Source organism: Phoca vitulina, unplaced genomic scaffold, assembly GCF_004348235.1.
Source record: "Phoca vitulina isolate PV1807 unplaced genomic scaffold, GSC_HSeal_1.0 scaffold27, whole genome shotgun sequence".
In the NCBI taxonomy this organism is placed as follows: Eukaryota; Metazoa; Chordata; class Mammalia; order Carnivora; family Phocidae; genus Phoca; species Phoca vitulina.
In genome coordinates, this window is record NW_022589730.1 from 13,109,683 (window position 1) to 13,130,221 (window position 20,539).

Here is a 20,539-nt window from a genome sequence, read left to right on the forward strand (position 1 = left end):
GGGCGGAGGCGTCCCGGGCGCGCCCTCCCCGGCCGCGGGCCCTGCGCGCCATGTGTCCTCGGCGGGGCACGCCGCTCCCGGCCCGGCCGCGGCTCCTTTAACCCGGGAAGGGGAGCGGGGCGGAGGGCGGCGGGGCGGCTCCGAGGAGGGCTCTTTCTTTCTTCTTTTTTTGAATGAACCGTGTGACGTACGTACAGGAAACCAGTCGGTTAGAGAGAATGAAGTAAGAGGCCAGGCCCCCCCGCCCGCCCCGCGCCCGCCCCCTTCCTCCCCGCCCCCTCCCCCGCCCGCCGCGCTCCCGCCCGCCGCGCTCGGTTTCCCCGCCGAGCCGCCGCCGCCGCCGCCGCCAGCGAAGGTGCCGGACGCCGGGCCCTCCCCGCCGGCGCGGCCGTCCTCGCCCAGAGCGGGTGCGCGGCGGGAGCGCGGAGGGGGCGGCCGCCGCCAGCGCCGCCGCGCAGGAGCAGGAGGAGGAGAAAGGGTGCGCAGCCCGGAGGCGGGGTGCGCCGGTGGGGTGCAGCGGAAGAGGGGGTCCAGGGGGGAGAACTTCGTAGCCGTCATCCTTTTTAGGAAAAGAGGGAAAAAATAAAACCCTCCCCCACCACCTCCTTCTCCCCACCCCTCGCCGCACCACACACAGCGCGGGCTTCTCGCGCTCGGCACCGGCGGGCCGGGCGCGTCCTGCCTTCATTTATCAAGCAGCTTTTCGGAAAATGCATTTGCTGTTCGGAGTTTAATCAGAAGAGGATTCCTGCCCCCGTGCCCGGCTCGTCCGCCGGCCCCCGGTCCCTGTCTGTCTCCCGTGGAGGAGTGAAGCGGTCCCGCGGCTAGAGATCCATGTCTGTGCCCGCGCGCGTGTGTGTGCGTGTGTAAATTGCCGAGAGGGGGAAAATCACAGGACTTCTGCGAATACCGGACTGAAAATTGTAATTCATCTGCCGCCGCCGCTGCCTTTTTTTTTTCTCGTGCTCTTGAGATCTCCGGTTGGGATTCCTACGGATTGACATTTCTGTGAAGGAGAAGTCTGGGAATCAAACTGGAAATTCTCCTAATTTTTTACCCTCCCTCCCCCAACTCCTGATTCATTTGGAAGTTTCAAAGCAGCTATAACTGGGGAGCTCTGAAGATTGATGGAATCTTTGCCTTATGCATTTGTTTTGTTTTCACAAAAAAGGAAACTTGACAGAGGATCATGCTGTCCTTAAAAAATACAAGTAAGTTCTTTGCACAGGAAATTGGTTTAATGTAACTTTCAATGGAAACATTTGAGATTTTAACTTTAAGTGCATTCGAGTTAAGTTTAATTTCCAGGCAGTTAAATACATTCTTTTTAGTTGTGTAAGTTGTAGTGTGTATGCCCTGCGTTCTTTCACCCAGTGTATAAAGGAAAATGCACCTGATTTTGACTTAGTTTTCTTTTTGACCTTTCAGCATCGCAGAGGAAGTAGACTGATATTAACCATAATTAATAATAATGTGCCTCATGAAATAAAGGTCCGAAAGGAATTTAAGTAAAAATTTCCTGCATCTCATGCCAAGAGGGAAACACCAGAATCAAGTGTTCCGCGTGACTGAAGACACCCCCTCATCCAAGAATGCAAAGCACATCCAATAAAATAGCTGGATTATAACTATTCTTTCTTTCGGGGCCGTGGGGCGGGAGCAGGGGCGAGAGGTGCTGCTGGTACCCGGCTGCTTTCGGGGGCAGGATGGCGCACGCTGGGAGAACAGGGTATGACAACCGGGAGATAGTGATGAAGTACATCCACTATAAGCTGTCGCAGAGGGGCTACGAGTGGGACGCCGGCGACGCGGGCGCCGCGCCCCCGGGGGCCGCCCCCGCGCCGGGCATCTACTCCTCGCAGCCCGGGCGCACCCCCGCGCCCGCCAGGACCTCGCCGCCGCCGCCCCCGGCCGCCCCCGCCGCCGCCGCCGCCGCCGCCGCGGGCCCTGCGCTCAGCCCGGTGCCACCTGTGGTCCACCTGACCCTGCGCCAGGCGGGCGACGACTTCTCCCGTCGCTACCGCCGCGACTTCGCGGAGATGTCCAGCCAGCTGCACCTGACACCCTTCACCGCAAGGGGACGCTTTGCCACGGTGGTGGAGGAGCTCTTCAGGGATGGGGTGAACTGGGGGAGGATCGTGGCCTTCTTTGAGTTCGGTGGGGTCATGTGTGTGGAGAGCGTCAACCGGGAGATGTCGCCCCTGGTGGACAACATCGCTCTGTGGATGACTGAGTACCTGAACCGGCACTTGCACACCTGGATCCAGGACAACGGAGGCTGGGTAGGTGCATGTCTGTTTGAATGTGAGTCTGGGCTGGACGTTTCAAATCTGAGGCTGAGAGTCCATGGTTGGAGTGTGGGTGGGCTCTTGGGCCAAGGGCGGGCTGATGAGCTAAGGGACGTAAAATCAGGTTGCCTGCTTCCCTCCCCCCGCCGCCCCGTTCGAAGCTCCCCCTGCCAACACTACTGTTGATGATTCCTTCTGACCAAAAGTGTTTTCCTTGCTTGCCAGCCGTCGAGGGTTAAAGATCCAGCATTTGCTATCCAGTGGGATCTCGGGATAAATGGTATCCCTTTAGGGTTTCTCAAACTGGGGGTCCAAAGATCCTCCGCACCCCCTCCAAACGCCCGGACTCCTCAGGAGCTAGACTCCAGGATGGTTTGACGATCCACATCTTAAACAAGTTCCCCTGGGGGTTTCTTACTTGTACTACAATTTGGGAACTACCCAGTTAGAAGAATAGACTCCACCAGGGGACCAAGGGCATGCCTTTTCTGACTCACTTGGTAAGATCTACCCTAAGAGGAGATCTGGTGTAGCCGCTTTCCCTGGAGAACTTAGATGTGTTTGTAAAGAGGTAAGTTGACTTTCCGAAAGTCCATGAACTCCATCCTGTGGCGGGTGCCACGTTGTTCCCAGTGGGCATGACTGAGTGTCTTGAAGAACATTGGGCCATGGATACTGTATCTCATCAGTGACATAATTTGTCCTGGCTGCATACTTTGCGTTCTATTTCTATACCCAGTGTACGATTTCAAAGTTTACTGTAATTTTAGTATATTTTACTTTTCACCACCTACAGTCCACATCATTTGGTGGTCTCCTCTGCCGAAAAAACATGCATCTACAATGTCTATAGGAAGCGTAGAAGCGTTGATTCTCAGCTGTGGATTCTCTCATGCTCTGACGTTAGTTGTAGTGATCGATGCCTGTAGCTTTGAAGAACATCTGTGAGGTGATTTTTTTCTGGTGCTAGATAGAGCTTCTATCACGTTACCATAAAGGTATTGTTTTGTGTGATTCTTTGGGGGAGGGGTCTCCAGATCCTAAGACTGAAGAACTGTAATTGAGATCTACATCTTATATGTAAAATTACTAATTTATGAAAAAGTAAAAGAGGAATCTTGTCTGAAAATTTTTCAGACTTTTTGTTTTAATGTGAAGAATTCTTTTTGAAAAAGGCTGCAATGCAGTCCTTCCTTGTATGGTCTCTAGGGAGAATTACTGATGTTATTATTTTATAGGACCTAACAGGAGCACAAAGCCTAGAAATGACTACAAGTGGATTCAATTTCAAGAAGCACATTACATTTTTTATTACAGTTTACAAGCATGCTAATATTAAGGCCAAGAAAAAAGAGAAAAAACCAAGAAAGTAGATGGCTGACATGAAAATCTGATCCTACTTGATCAAATGGACAAAATTTCGATGCCACTGTTCAGTGTTTAAAAGTAAAGTATCCCCATTTAAATTCCTAACATGTAAAATGCTCCTTGTGAATTGTCTTTTTGAGATCCTGGATTGTCAGATCTTTAGTATTCTGGAAGAATTCACTAAAGGGTAAAAGGATATTTTTGTTAAATGTTTGGTTAAGTAGGTGGTTTTATTTTTAACCACCATAACCAAAAAGGTAGAGAGTTCCAGACTCCAAAAGGATCTTTTTCAGACCAAAGTAAAACTGATTTGACAGTTCATATTTTTATGAAAAAAATATTTCAAATTTTCTTTCTAGTTGAAAGAAATCCAAGGTGGTAACTGTCATCTGTTAAGAAATTTAATAAAAAGCTAGGAAACAGACATATGCTTATGATAGAAATTAAGATAGAAACTTGGCCTTTGTTTTGTTGCGTTTTACTATGTTAACATCTCATGCAATTGAGTTTACTTTTTAAGTAAAGTCTCACTTTTAACTCCTTTCAAAATAGAGTCTTCATAGTAGAGCCTATCTCTGTGGTCAACAGGTATCTGAGATTGATAAATGTCGAGGCTGTATTTTATGATGCCAAACCACAAGGACATACTGTAGAATGTGATAAAGAAATTTTTTCACAAAACCTCTCATAGTAAAAATAAATCATATAGAGGCACAAATAGCTGATGTAAAATGTGTCATTTTCAGAACAACATGTAGATGGATGACTATATAGGAAAACAAAGGAATTTGGCCAAAAAAAGTAGGTATCAGGAAATGTAATCATAAATGGATACTTTGGAATCAAAGTGGTAGTATTTGAGAGTTACAGATGATTTACCTATCCTTTCAAATAGGAATGACTAATCTAAATGTCTAGTTTAGCCATAGGGCATACAGATTTCCCTCCGAAATTTGCACCAGTCAGGGTTGCATCCTTAATACTGTGCTGCGTCTTATAGTGTAAAGTACTCTGAATGCCAGTGGTCAAGTTTCAGAAGAGAGCTAGTACATTCTTTTGACCTTTGACAATGAAGTGTGTGGCTTCTAGGACTCAGTGGATCATACTGCGCATAGAATAATGGGCGTTTCAGATCTGAAGTCACTTTTTTTCTTTGCTGCTATTGAGGCAAAATCAGCCTTCTGAGATGAAGGAAAACTGTAGTCCATGTTCCGTAGCTTGGAGAAAGCAGCGTCTTGGAGGGAGAGGCATCTGAGAGAGAGTCCCAGAAGCCTACAAATTAAATAAAGACTAAAGAAGAAACTGGGTTAGAATGGAGTGTGGCTTTATTCCTAAGTTTGAATAAGGCATTGTGAGAGAAGCAGGACAGAGGGAGTACAAGACAGCATTAGTTCTAGGAAATGTCTGAGACCTTGTTACTCCAAGTGGGGTTCACAGACCAGCAGCAGGGGCATCACCTGGGGGCTTCTTAGAGATGCAGAAGCTCAGGTTCCACCCCATAGCTAATGAGTCTGAATTTGTGGTTCACGTGAGATACAAGTTTTCAAGTGCACATAAAAATTAGAGATGTTGACTATTATCTACCATAGGTTCCTGGGGCCATCTTTTAGGAAAAATGACAATCTGGGGTGGATCCTCCAGTGTCCCATTCCAGCAGCCTCACGGGTTTCTAGTATTACCTAGAATACTGAATATTTCCCAGATGTCCACTAGTGTGATCTGATCCTTGGACGAGATACATTGGAACAAAAGAGAGAAGATAAATTATTGTAAGCTCAGTCTTCTCAAGAATGTTTTTCATGGTAGCTATGCAGTTTGTATTGGCATTATTGATCCCAGTGAAGTAACACAGCTCTTCTATTTCAATTAAAGGCCGGAGATTTCGCTCTTTTGATACCTCCATTAGTTATTATTTTACCCTCTTGTAACACGGTTTGAGTTCTATAGATGTGTTGACTGAGATTGCTTCAAGGTGAAGGGGCTCTTGTAGGCAAAGTGTTGAGATATGGGAACGTTGACGGTGGGTGAAATTGATGGCTCCCTCCAAGCTGAGAAATGGGACAATATTCAGCTTCATGTCTCAGAAGAGAGTGAGCTGTGGGCTACTAAAAGAAAGAGAAACTTAAATAGGAGATTAGCTTCATTCTGTTGATGAGATGGTGGTGTGACTTTTTTTTTCTTTCTTTCCTTTTTCTTTTTTTTTTTTTTTGGTCTTTTGGTCTTTGTGGTTTAGGAAGACAGGAACTTACTTCTCCACATCCAGTAGAGGTTAGCTTCCTTTTTATTAGTTGGTCGGCAGGCAGTTTCTGTCTTCTGTTGGCAGTGCAGATCCACCAAAACACTTGATTAACTGGAAAGCAGTACCATTCTTATGCCAGTGTACGAAGTAAACGCAAAAGCATCATTTTCCTGGCGGCCAAGTATCAGCTGCTTATGGCCAGTTTTGGCAGCGAAATGATAGGGATTAAAAATAGTCTGAAGATGATCCAGTCTTAACTAATATTTAATGATGAACTTTCCTTGGGAAAGTGCATCTTTCTGCCTGCTAAGAATCACATGACTCCCTGCCATAATTTATTCTGTAGAAAAAAAAAACTACATTATCGCCCCTAGAGTTGCAAGTCACGTGCTGTTGAGTGATTGTATTTGTGGACCTTTGTAAAATTTTATAGTTCACTTAGTTCCCTTTTCTGTTGTACGGCTTTCGTTGCTATTCAATGTCTGTTGCAAACATGGCTTTCTTTTGCGCGTCCTGTTACTTTCAGCTGTGCTTTCTAGTGAGGACTGATTGGTCTTTTTAGCAATCCTTAATTGACCTGGTACATTTCAGAATGTTTAAATGTCCTGAGGCCACACAGAACGCCAGGTAACAGAAAGCCACAAGTTGTTGTTGCTGTTGTTTTTAAAAGCAAACTCTCAGAGCTTTTCCTTATCTCTACTTCTAGTCCTAGCCAGCTTTTTGGAGGAATGGTGAACCCACTTGGAAAGCAGGTGTGTGGGTGCCGTGTTTATCACTAGTCATTCCTGCTCGCCTCTCCCCGCGCCCCTTTCTGAGGTCACTCAGCGTGTCTTAGCAATAGTCACGCAAAGCAGTATCTCCGCACAAGTGCATTTGTGCTGGAAAAACAACACTGTCTTTGTCGTGTACAAGTAGAAAGGCTTTCCCCCCAGAGATAGATTGTATTTGAGGTTCAAAGGTTCTGTTAAACCTTTTTAAGGTAATCTAATATCATCACCTTATTCAGGCATAGCCCTAACCTTGCAAGCTGGTCACCCTTTCCCCCAGCTACATACAGGAGACCACTCCGTGAATTTACTTCACTAAGAAGCTTTTCTTTCGTTCTTCTTGGTTTGATTCAAACAATATTAGTGTTTGACATCTAAACAGGATTAACGCTGAAAATCATCCAAGGACTGAGACGGTTTTTCGACAGACATGATTGCAAGTCTTCATGTGCCTGGCCCTGGGTTAGATTGGGGACACGGGGAAGACAGCTTTACCCCTGCCTTGGGTGACCTCACAGGCTAGTGTTGTAAGTGTCTAAGTAAACTCATAGTTACATGCAGCCCTATAAGCATAATCCTAGATTCTCAGATTTATAGAGAAGAAGAAAAAAAAAACCCAAGTATATATTATTTTGCATACACTTCTATCTTTGCCTAAAAAAGTTACTTCTAATCGTATGGCTGTTCATGTGTGCATTGCGTCTGATTTAAATGGGAGGAGAAATGTAGATAACCTAAAAAATACTGTACAATACAAACACACACTTAAGAGAACTGAAAGGCCGGGGGAGTTCCCTTGTTAAATATTTACCCATTAAGCAGCCTTAATACACATTAAGAAGACTTAATAAACACCTGTCTTCAATTTTTAAGGTATTTCATTAATTCTTTGTATTTAAAAGACAATCAAGGCCTTGAATAGGATGATTAGAATAACTTAATTTGAAGAACTGTCTTTCTTAAATCATCCTTGTATGCAGAAAAATACAAGTTGATTTTGAACAGAACAGGGGCTCTTCTTTTGGGAGAGATTTAAATAAAAAGCTTTTGTTTTCTTTTGTTTTAGGTTATAGTACTGTTTCGTTTATTAAGAGGCTTCTCTTCCCAAATCTGTTTAGAGAAATTTCTGGTCCACTTTAGCATTTGTGTTCCTGGAGGGCAGCTCTTAACACTGTCTAACTGCTTGCACTCATGGTCCTCTTTCTTTAAATGGAGATTGTAAAACTTTTGAAATTACAACAAAGCCGTTTTCCTTTTCCAATTTGTTCTGATATACGCTCAATTCTATAGTGCCAACATTGTTTCTCTGCTTGTTACTTGCCAGACAACAGATAAACCCAGCTGTCCTTCAGTACGCATGATGATCGCATGATTGTTTCTAGCTCTCCAAAGCCATTCGGGCTTTCTCATGGGGACCCTGCCCCATGACTGTCCCCTACCTGCCCATTATCCCACCACCGAGAAACCCTGGATGTAGCTCCTTGTGCCCTCCCAACACGCACAGGGTAGGATTCACCTGAAGCAAAGAATGTTCTGCCTCCATTCCAGCAAGAGGGAGCAGGGAAAGGGCTGTGGCCAGAGCTAGAATATAACCTCAACCCCAGTCTTGCTGCAGCAAGCAGAGCAAGGCACAATTCTGTCAACAGAGGCGACGTTTTCCCCCAGAGATCCTGAATTCCAGCCACTTGGGGAGGGGGGGAGTTAGGATCTGGAGGCAGAAGTTTTATTTGCTTCATCTCTGCAGTGTGAGATTAGAGGGGTTATACTCTAGCCATAGATTAAGTTTTGACTAACTTAATTAAAATAGCTTCTATTCCAGACTACTTCCCCAAACCGCCCCCAACTGTTTGTAGCAATGTACTGAGAGCTACTTGGGTGATTTTTCTTGGGCGATTGACAGGATTCTATGAGAAACTTCTCTACAGAATGTGGACCTCTCTTCCCCATGACACATGGAACATGCACTTCCCTGGGAAACTGTTTGGAAAATTTGTGTTTTCATCCTGCTCCTTGTTTTGCCTTCAGAATGTCAGGGATAGAGCCATATTCCATTTTTAGTTAATAATCAGCTCATCGGCTCTCTGGGGCTTCAACATAATGAGTCAGAAGCTTATGACTGACCCCACTCTCCTCTTTAGTATGCCTCCTGAAAACAACCCGAGGACCCACTGCGTCAAGTGAAGCTTTAATATTTCAAGGGAGATTTTCCATTGAGGCTAGTGACAGTTCCAGTTACTATATTTCTCTCTTTTTAACTGTCTTTTCTTAAGCTGTGCAAGTATCGACAGTTTACGACTTTGAATACTTAAAGCACCAAACAAAGGATCAATGTTGCAGGCTATCTCTTCTTGACGATTTCCATCTCTTCTTGGCTGAGAATGAAGATTGCTTTAGGGGCAACACCATGAATGTTGTATCTATGTAGTGACTCTGAAATTGAATTGCAGCCAGATAGTCCACTCAGGTGCATTTGAATTTTCCAGGAGAATCTGGGACAGATACTTAGTCCTCTTAATTCACTGCCTATTTGCCATAAATGTATGTATGTGTGTGTGTGTGTGTGTGTGTATATATATATATATATTACCCTCTTGCAATTGGAATAGGAATAAAATTAACTGCAAAGTATATCATCGGCTTTAGAGATTGATATTTTATCCCTTAAGAAAAAAGGCAAGTCCATAAATGAAACCAATTGGCACTTCTGAGTCTAAAATTTCAGGACTATCTCCTAGTCATTTCCCTTATGAATTCCTGCTAACATCTCTCTCTCTCTCTCTTTCTTTGTCTCTCTCTCTCATTTTAAAACTGAAAGCTTTTAGAGGTGGTTTTGAGTTTTTGTAATAACAAAATTATAAGTATAGTGAGGCAGAGCCACTTAACTAAATATTAAAGTAACAGTATAAGAAGAAAACAGTATGAAGAAGTCTTATCAAGGCAAATGAGCAATCGTTCACAAAACTTAACTCACAAAGGGCAGGGATGGAAATGAAAAGAGTTATGAAGATCTTGTGATTTCGCATATCATGCACGTTAATTTTTTTTCATTGAAAACACATTTACTGAGGGCTTACTATGTGCAAGGCTCTATGCCAGGTGTTTTAGTTGAGTAAAACAATGTGTAAGATCAACTTTGCCTTCAAGGAACTTGCCAACCAGTAGTGGGACTAAAAAGATGTAAGTTGCTGCAATCTTTTGCCACTCTTTAGGGGATGGAGAGATCTGGTCCAGCTAGAAGGGGATCTGGAAGAGTTTCATGCAGGAGGTAGATGGTAGGAGGTATGGGGAGAGGGCGTTTTAGATAACTGGCCTGGAGAAGTCAGAACAGACAGGAATGTATGAGGCCTAGTTGGACAATAGTGGGAATAGTAGAGTCTGACTTGGTTGGGACATAGAGATCTCTCATGAGCTATGACTGGGTCCTAAGTGGAGAGGTTTGTATTTAACTTGGTTAACATTAAAACGATTATCAAAAGGGTTCTGAGGCAAGGTGGGATGTGTGGGCTTGCAGAAGATTGCTGGACAGTGGGAGACCAGGGAGGGGGTTTGAAGAGATGGTGGCAGAGTAGGGAATGGAAAAGATGGGGCAGATGGGGGTGGGGGCAGTGCCGAAGGGAAACCAAAGGACTGACAACAGATTGAAGAAGCAGAAGACGCAAGTCTGAAACCCAGCTCGTTCAAAAAGTGATATTGTCCTCAAGAGAAAGAGGAAAGATAAGAACTATTGCTGTGTTGTGGGGTAACTGTGATGAAGTTAATTTTGGACATTTTCAACTTGAGTTTCCAGTAGTATATCCAAGTGGAGATGCCCATTAGCAGTTGGCCTTAAGGATCTGGAGCTCAAGAGAGAATTTGGGCCACGAATACAATATGCCTTTCCTCCCAAACCAGGTAGATTTCCCATTTCCTTCTTGTGTTTCCAGACATGGTCCTAACTGCCCCTGCTGATTCCATACTGCTTTTCCCCAGAAGTCCTCCGCAGACTTCTATGGGTTGGATTGTGGTGATTAACTTGGGAGTTAACTATTCAAAGCCTGGCTTCCCACTTCCAGTTTGCCTGCTTAAACAGTAATTCAACTTGGGTCAAATTAGCGTTGTCCCAAAATCCTAATAATAACCACCATTTGTGGAGATCTTATAAAATCAAAGTGTTCTCCTTCACTGGTACTTTGTCATTTCGTAAATGATTTCTCCTATTGTATTTAACCTGCACCTAGGAGAGTAGATCGTAGGTACATACAATAATTGTCTATTGAATGAATTAATCAATAAAAGATTATGGAAGAGACACTTTGAGCATCTAACTCATCCTAACCAACTAATGTTCTCCTACTCTCCTTACTATAGAGTGTGCGTCTGTGTTCCAAATGTCCCACGTCACAGATTTGTTAATACTTAATAGAAATGAAAAAAGAAAAACACCTAGGAAGTATTTTGATTTCATCCCTCATCACTGAATTGAAAAAGTATGTCTTTCATACTTGAGGACAAGTCTGGATTTTGCTTTACATTAAATGTTCAACTTTAATAAAAGTCTTTAATGCTAATATTAGACACTAGGCTATGGGTTGTCACCTTATATCTGTTTATATATAGAATGCACACGGCCTCTATGTACGTGCTTAGCTGCTCTCAGTCCCATGGTTCAAATCTCAAGCCGGGTAGAAGTCTTGATGTCTGAGATTTTCATCACCTTGTCATGAAAGAAATCAGGGCTTGTCCAGGGTTCTCACAGTGGGAACAAGGTGTTTTTTCCCCCCCGATTAGTGTTATAGCTTCAATGTAAAAGAACCACAGCATAAAAGTCATAGGAATAATTGATCCCCTAGTTCTTGTCCCATGAAAACAAGCCTCCTGTTGAAGGTGGAAGTCAGTAGATCTCAACGTTCCCAGAGGTGAGAGAACCTAAGATTTTACTTCTCCAGACACTGACCAGCAAGAAGACCACCAGGGGTGTCCTGGATAAAACCACTGGCCTGGCAGCATTGGACTCCATTCTCTGTCTTGCTTGAAGCAAGAATCACCGCCTTTCTGTGGTTTTCAGAACTGGTGAAATTTGTATTTTAAGAACCCTCATCCCTTGGCATGAAGCAAACTCAAAGTGTTATTGCTCATCATTTGTCATCTGTTTGAGAAAGATTGTATGATTTGTTTACTTGTAATGAAGCTTGACCATACTTCTCCAGGGGCTTTTTAAAAAGAAGGATGTGTCAGCTTGCAGATTTGTCCCCATGAATGAAACCACAAGCAAATTCTCTTCTCTCTCCCATCCTCCCTCTCGTTTCTTTAGTGGCCATCTGTGCATTATGTTACCATTGCCAGACCCTCTTCAAGTGGCTTATCTATGAGTGAATTCAGAAACTTCAAATTAGAAAGGACACCCAGATAATTGGCCTGTTCTCCAAAGTATCCGTCCCCTGTGCTACTGCCAGATTCCTTCTTAATGAATACATCCAGTGACAGTGGGATTCTTGAGCTTGTCCGTATCCGTGAGAAAATGAGCTTCCCTGCTTTGTAACAGCTTGTGGCTCGGGGGAAAAAAATGACAGCCATTGCACAAGTCTCCTTTGAAAGTCGTCTTCTTTCCCATAAATGATACTTTGAGAACACACTTAAGGGGTTATTAGTTTTCTATTTCATGCTTGGCCTGTGTGTGAGAATAACACCAGCTGTCACTGCAAATCAGTAGCTAAACACGCTTTGTCTGGTTAATGTGAGCATTTAATATTTGGCTCAATTAAAAATTAACTGATGAAAGTGCATGTCAAGTGGAAATTGAAAATACCTTTGTAAGGAATATTGAAAGGGCACGACCAATGAGGAAATTAGTGGTTTTAAAATGCGGAGACTTGGGAGAAACTTCATATGAGTCGAGACCCCCGGCTCTTCCTTAGGACCTCTCTCCCTGTTTGGCTCAGCATGATCTTGAAAAGGATGTCCTCATTCTTACTATGAAGGACCCAGTTGCATCTCTGTGTTTTCTAGAGAATGACTGTGGTGTGTTGTTTTGTTTTGTTTTGTTTTGTGCCGGATCCTACAATGAAAGCAGACAGAACAGGAGATGGGTTATTCATTTGTCCCACACTTTTTTTTTTTTTTTTTTTTTTATTGAGCACATGGTTAGGCCAGGCCCCGGGGAGGTTGAGGGCTCACAGTCAGCAGGGTGGAGATCATCACAAAACAACTGTAGCCGAGCCTGGGGAGAGCCAGGGGAGAAGACCTACAACCACAGTAGGGGTACTTATTAGGGTCAAGGAAGTCTTCCCAGGAAAGGGAGTTGAAGCCTGAAGAAGGAGCGGGAGCTAACCTAGAGAAGTGGGGAGGGGGAGCGAAGTGGCCAGCAGGAAGAAGCTGGGGGACAAAAGCCAGAGACGGCAGCCCGCCACATGTTCTTGGGACTCCGCCACATGTTCTTGGGACTCCGGAGCCCAGCCTGGCTGGAGGGAGGGGCGCAAGGGGGCAGATCAGAGAGGCAACGCGGGAGGTGCGCCACCGTGGAGGGGTTTATTCTAGAAAGGTCCTGCCATTAATCAGACTGGGGAGGGGCTAGCTCAGCAAATGAGCAAGAGACCATGCACCTGACCTAGAGGAATGTCAGTAGGGACAGCGAGAAGCTGATAGTATTGGGCAATGGTTAGGACTAGAACGGAGAGATTTTTGTTTAGGAAGACATAGTGATGGACTGAATGCTTCAGAACCCGGTTCATTTCTTCTTCAGTTACACTGCTCTTTTTCCATAGTTATTTTGAGAAGAATATGGTCCTCGTTGTAGTGAGATATATGAAAAAATAGACATTTTTTTTTCTTATTTCCCATTCGTTTCAATTAGCACTGCCGGACTGAAAATTTTTTTTTGTTAGAATTCACGTTGTAATAAATTGTCATTAACAAGCAGTTAATGAAAGTGTATTTGAAGAAAGAATTCAGTTTTGAGAGGCAGTTTTCATAGAATTTTCCTCCACGTGAAAAAAATCGCAACAGTGGGGTCTCACCTTGTTGGGGGATTTTAAAGTTTCCAAAGGAATTCCGTGTCTGTTGGCTCCTTTGGTCTTCATGAGGACCCTAGGCAAGGCGGGTATTGTATTCCCACTTCTCTCTGCCTACACCCTTTTTGTCATTTGTTTATTCCCATGCAAAGAGAAAAACACCTGAGAAAGCTGTGCAGGCCAGTAATTCCTGGTATTCATTCCCAGACTCAGAGTCCGGTGGCTATTTCTTTACACTGTGCTGCTTCTCAGGGTATGTTTTCACAAGGACACCAGATTCCTCAATAGAAACTTAATCAAGTATATCTAATGTGGAAAAATAGTATCCTCTGCTGCTTTTTTTTTTTTTTTTTTTTAAAGATTTTATTTATTTATTTGACAGAGAGATAGAGAGAGAGCACAAGTAGGCAGAGTGACAGGCAGAGGGAGAGGGAGAAGCAGGCTCTCCGCTGAGCAGGGAGCCGGACGTGGGGCTCGATCCCAGGACCCCAGGATCATGACCTGAGCCGAAGGCAGCCGCTTAACCGACTGAGCCACCCAGGCGCCCCCCTCTGCTGCTTTTTACCTCAAAAAATGTCAAGAAAATTAAAATGTAGTCTTCTGTTTCAGGTTTTTTTTTTCCCCCTCCTTTGATTTGGCTTTTGAAGGGTGTTTCATATTTATGGCAGAGGGGCATCTAACCTCTTGCTATTTGATGCCCATACGTTCGCTCAAGACCCCGTGGGTGTGCTTGGGAGCTGGGCAGGATTGAGCAGGTGACTCCTCCAAGGGGACAGTAGTGTGAGGGACAGGAGAGTTCTCGAAACTCAGCATGAGGGTTCTGGGACACAGCAGGGCAGGCAGAATTATACAAATGTAGACCATTGATTGTTTGGCATCTAACCAGCAATCCAAGTTTTTATTAACTTGTAAAATTGGCCTCTTTAGGTAAGCAACATAAACTTGGCGATTAAAGCGCTTATCGAATTTAAAAAGTGGCGGAGCCTTCATCAGCAAGATCCCATAGTGTCTAAAGGGCATGTGGCTATGTTAGTTCAACCTCATTTATTCAACACATATTGGAAGAGCACTGGATCTGCAACGGAAAACATGGCGGTCAAGAACTGTCTCGCATACCTCTCATGAATCCAACACTGGTGAGGAGGTTAGCACAGTAAACAGGCAAATAATTAACCATATAAGGGACTACAATATAACAAAAAGGGGACAACTTGATATAGGAGTGTTGATGGGGCTTATTAACTCTTGCAGGAATCTTGGGATTCTGCTAGTAGTATTGCAGATTACACAGAGGAGGTTAAATGGCTTTTTAAAGTTAGCAGCTGAAAACATAATGTTCTTCCTTAAAATTAATGTGTGTATTGGTATAACACAGCCCGTATGTCAGTTTAAGGTCGGTGACCATGCACAATATAGAGTTAGAGAAGATTTTCATTTTTGGCTAAAACGTCTGGAACATTTTTCCCCCTTATACCTACTGATCTTTTCATTTCTCCCATTTCCATGTATCACAACATTGGTCAATGGCCCCAGTCACTGAAAGCCAGGAGGAAGGAAGGAATTGATTGCACCCCAACATGTGCCAGACTCTGGGCTTAGTGCTGCTATGGATAGGAGATGATTTAACCCCCATAACCTCTTCTGAGGGTAGGAAGTAGAATTACAGATTGAGGAAGCAGAGGTTTTGCAAAATCAAGGAATTTTGCCCAGTAAGAGGCAAAACCAGATCCTTTTTTAGGCAATCCAAGTGGTCATGGATGTCCTCTAAAACTTCAAGAATTTTTTTTTAATGTAAAATAGAAACCTATTAAAAAGTAACACTTTGCTGCATGTGACTTTTTGGTTTCTTTTGTGTTTCCTTAGGAAGCCAATTAGTCATCTTTATTTTAGTAACTAGGAGGTGAAATCTTTCATAACGCCAACTTTTAAAAGTTCTTTCATAGTTGAAAAAAAAGAGAGACAGAGAAACATTTTGTTTCTGTCTCTCTCCTCTTTGGCTCCAACAGTCTGTGTAAATAACTTTTGAAAAATAAGTAGTAATCACCGCTTCATACCAAGACCAGACACCTGATTCAGAAGCTGTCCCAGGGGTCAGCATGTGTGTGTTGGAATAACAAATCCACAGCTCTGTCCTGGTTCAAGAGAAATGACCTCACTGTCCAATTGTAACCTGCCTGAGGCCTTCATCAAGAGGTGGGAAAAGTCTGCGGTTTTCCCTCTGGTGGGATCCTCAGCCCTTCGAGGTCTTATTTTAGGCATGACCTTAGTGTTTTTTTCCAGAGTCCAGAGGTGGAATGACATGTTCCTCAAGCTTACAAGATGATGATGATGTATCTTTTTTTTTATATTTAGCTGTAAATTTTATTCTACTCATATAAACAAACCCACTTTCAGCAACCAGGGTGTATCAAGGGAGAGTCATTTCCATCTCCCTTGGTTTAATTTGGATACATTTGACCTAGAACAGCACAGTGTTTCCACAATGACATTTGGACAGGATGCTGCTGTGCTGGTTTGCAGGGCTCAGGGAGTTTCGGCTGGGCCAGGAAACGACTTTCTTAAAAGAAACCTAAGCACTAAGTCCTGACAAGATAGGAAACTCTTACTAGGCTCCTTATAAACCTATCTCTGTTTTTCTTTGCTTTCTCATTCATTTCTATATCTCTTTGTGTTATTAAGCAATATAGATTGAATATTTAACTTAAGTTCATATGCCAAATGCGTAACTGAAATTCCGAAGGCATAAAATAAAAACAAAAAATTGTTTGAAGGGGTTTGTTTGAGGAAGCATATATAAATAAAAAAATTAAACATTTCTCCCAGGCACAACATGTTATAATTTTTAGAGTAGAACTTCATGGTCTTTCATAAGGAAGCAAAAAAGGAAGGGAAATTATTATTCAGGCAGAGGGACAATAGTAACCTTTCATTAATCGAGACAGAGTTCAAAACCAGGCTCCCCAAACCCTGGGATCTGTGTTCACTGAACTGAACACCCCACTAGCTATTTCCGCTCTCTTCTGGGGACTAGACTGCTTTAAAAATGTGGGTCCAATATAATCTAAAACGTTTAATTTATAAGCTATAACCCAACACGATAATGTTTAAAAGTCTGCTTTATGTATTTTTACAAATCCTTAAAATCCCAAGGACTTGAGATAATTAGGATCTTTGTTCTTTAATGGCTTTCTGTGTGACCTCTTAGTGGTAGGGATTGATCTCAGGACAAGGGCGGGGTAGATTTGGATTCTGTGCCCAGGAGGGGCTCACTTGTGTCCAGCGTGAAGAGGAGAAGGCTCTGCCCTTTCTCTGCCTCAGTCATACCTGCGATTATTTATAATGTTGACGTGGAAATGAAGAACGCTCGTTTGTCACCAGGATTGTAATTGGGGAATGAAAGGTCTTTATGACCGCCAAGTCCATTAACACTCTGTTTAGCAATTATGATGATTCTAAACACAACTAAGAACTGGGAAGTAATTTCAGCCCCTGCTATGCGGAAGGGTAACACAAAGGTTACACGCCAGAGGTCACACCCATTAGTCATAAGAGCTTGGCCATCACTCCTAACGGATTTGGGGTGTGTGTGTGTGTGTGTGTGCGCGCGCGCGCGTGCATGGAGAGAAAAAGAGAAATACACATAACCTAAAAGTTACCATTTTAACCATAGTTCAGTGGCATTCCGTACATTCTCAGTGTCGTGCCACCATCCTCACCATCCATTCCAGAACTTTCTCACCACCCCAAACTGAAACTCTGATTCCATTGAACACAAACTCCCCGTTCCCTCCTCTCCTCAGCAACCCCCCCCCCCCCCCGTAACTACTATTTTACTGTCCATGTGAATTTGACCGCTCTAGGCACCTCATACAAGTGAATCACACAGTATTTGTCCTTTTGTGTCTGGCTTACCTCACTAACATCGTGTTTTCGAGGTTCATCATGTTGTAGCATGTGTCAGAATGTCATTCCTTTTTAAGGCTAAATAATTCTCCACTCAGAGTTTTTGTTTTTGTTTTTTTAAATGCATGTTCTCACAAGACTGGTTATCATTTTTTTCCGGCCCAAAGAAATGGCACAGACAGTCCGTTAGTCCTGAGTGGGCAACAGAGCCTGCAAATTATTAGAAGAATTACGTGAAGAGTCTGACTGTAAGGAAGAGGCTAACGAGGCCACGAAGCCCGGCTCAGGAATGACAGACCCAGCCGTCTGAGGCTGCTCCGTGTGGGGCAGACGGTAACGGAGCTCTCGGCGGCCCTTGAGGTTGTCCTTGGGCTGAGGCTCGGGCCGGGCTCGAGATGCTGTGAGTCAGCAGGACGGGGGGGCCCTTTCCATAGGGAGAGTTGAAGAGTTCAGGGAAAGCGGGTAGTCCGTTTCTGAAGCGTCTCCATTCCAAATGGTTAAGATTTTTTACAAGTGTCGGCTTCAGTCATCTGAAAAATCCACTTATGGGACCTGATTCATTCCAGAACGCGGGGCGAGAGGAGGCAAGGCGGTGGCCGTGTGAAAAAGAAGCCACAGGCCAAGCGCCCTTGCCCGGCGCGGGCTCCCCTGCACCTTCCTTTCCTCGCCCTCGCTTTCTAGGGCAGAGAATGGAAGGGAACCGGACTTCAGTGCACACGGATATTGGTATTTCGGGGGCAGTTTCTGGCCCTGACCCGGGCATCTGCCTCCGGACTTCAGTTTGCCATCGTGGGACAGTGACGCGTGGTCACTTGCGCCTTCACCGTGCTCAGTGCCTGTGAGGCTTCTCGGTGTGATCTCCGGCCTTGTGGAGGGCGGCCGCTCAGCTAGAAATCTCGCAGTCCAGTGAGTTTTTCCTGAGGGAGTGAAGGATGGCTTCCCAGAGGAGGTGCCACGAGGCCTCGGGCATGAAGGATACGTAAGAGCTTGCCCTGCGGAGGATGGGAAAGGGTCCCGTGTGCAAGTAAAGAGAGTGATAGGAAGGTTGGGACGAGCTTGGGGACGGTACAGAAGTCAGCATGACCAGAATACAGGGGTTGGGGGGTGGAATGCAAGGAGATGAAGCTGGAGGGATAGCCAGGGCTGGTTCACTAAGGCCCCGAGTGTCTCCCTGAGGAATTTAGATTTGGTCTTTCATGCGGCGGAGGGCCAGCGAAGGTTTCTAGCAGGATAGTAATTTTCATTGGCGGTGGAGGGGGCAGGAGGGAGGCCAGGTAGGGAGAAGGGGCAGGTGTCCATCTCGGGATGGGCCTCTTCTTCCCACTGGGATGGGACAACCGTGAAAGATATTTCAAAGGTAGAATCTGTCAGGGTGTGCATAGGAATTGAGGAGTGTGGATACAATTGGACCGTCGTGGAATACTCAGTGCTTAGCACAGGGCAAGCACTCAGTAGGTGACGGACGGACGGACGGACGGACTGGACAGCTGTCAGTGTGGATGGTAAGAGCAGTACCAGCACGTCACAGGATAGCCCAGCCGTATCGTGATAAAGGAGCTGTTTGTAGGATGTGTGCTCCGTGCCAGATACTTTCTAGACGGCCTGTCTGCGTGAACGTGTTTCTTTCTTAGGACAGTCCGGGGAGCTTGGTGTGCTTTTATCCTTGTAGATGGGGACACGGGCTCAGAGAGGTGACTCACGCAGCTGCTTCGGTGGTTGAGCTGGGGTTTGAACTCAGGCATCCACGGGGTACTCCGTGCCCTTAATCGCAGCACTGTGGCCTCTCCTCTTCTGGAGTTTCCTGGAAGCTGCTTGTGTCAAGGCCCCAGGAGTGATGAGTGGGCAAACATAACCAGCAGCAGGATGCAGAGAAGCCTGTTTAGGAAACCATTTATCTCACATAAACATACCATCTGAGATGACCTTAGGAGAAATAACAATGGCAGTAATAACAGCACCGCAGTCTTTTCCCTGGCATAAGAAACCAGCTTTGTAATGAAAATGGAATTTCTCTGGGAAAGAGTCCTAGAAAGAGATAGGCAGTTGAGATAAAATAACAAATTGTAAGCTAGTATCAGATTGTTTTCTATGTGTTTTCCCTTGCAGGCCTGCCTTCTCTGTTGTGTCATTTACTTTGTCCACTTGCCCCCTGCAGATCCACGCCCCCTGTACCCCCCACCCCCGCCAGCCCCACAACCCAAAGGAAGAAGAAGGAGTGTGTGCATCTCGAGGCAGTCGTGCTCTACCTTGAGTTGACCCTCAACGTACCTGGCGGAAAGGGGAAGGGGTCCTCTAGGGTAAACATTGCTTTTGGGGATGGAAGCCGCCTGTGGCTTTCTGGAATGAAGGGTGGTGAGTTTGGTTTCCCAGGTGGCCCATGGACCGGAATGTGAGCTCCACGGTATTCAGGTGTGCGCGCTGTCATGGATCATTACAACCCCAACTGAGGCTGTGTTTTCATGCCATAGGTCAGAGTCATATAAAATAAACTCTTGTCATAACAAAGGATGTAGCAGCCAGATTACATCTCAGAGCTCCTTCACTCGCTTACCCCAGAGGACACTGATTTTCATGGCAGTGTGGGGGAGGGCTTCTATTTTATGCTGATTCCAACTGGGGGTCTCTGTTGCTCTACCACCCTTGTAAATGGTGATAAATAGTGGTGGCCATAGCAGCATGGAGAAAGAGTGTGGCCTGGAAACCCAGCCAAACGCTCTTGGCTCCAATTTAATGCAAATTCGCCGAACAGAATGCAAATGATTTCCCAGTAATGCGGGACCTCAGTGCTCCTCTGTTTCAGCGGGCTCCCTGGGCTTCTGGCAACAGCCCCCGTAGGGGCGTGGAGGTAAAGGAGGTGGCTGGCAAGGAGGGGCTCCCAGCGTCGGTGGAGACCCCACCTGGGATTTCACCAGGAGCACCAGCTTTCCCTTTGGCATCCCGCAAGCCAGGACTTCTGGGTTTCAAGAACAGGAAGAGGTCATCACAGAC

At 45.1% G+C, this 20,539-nt stretch overlaps 1 protein-coding gene across 3 annotated transcripts in view; it reads left to right on the top strand.

Moving 5' to 3' along the window:
* The first annotated feature begins 434 nt into the window (after positions 1 to 434).
* Positions 435 to 20,539, top strand: part of BCL2 (BCL2 apoptosis regulator) — a 164,428-nt gene continuing 144,323 nt past the window's right edge. For 2 of the 3 annotated variants that reach the window (XM_032422799.1, XM_032422800.1), the window contains exons 1-2: positions 435 to 1,211; positions 1,429 to 2,282. In XM_032422799.1, the coding sequence (XP_032278690.1) occupies positions 1,707 to 2,282 (576 nt within the window). In that variant the 5' untranslated portion in view covers positions 435 to 1,211; positions 1,429 to 1,706. Of the gene's footprint in view, positions 1,212 to 1,428; positions 9,536 to 20,539 lie in introns of those variants that run through there. The other variant, XM_032422798.1, reaches the window with a different exon arrangement.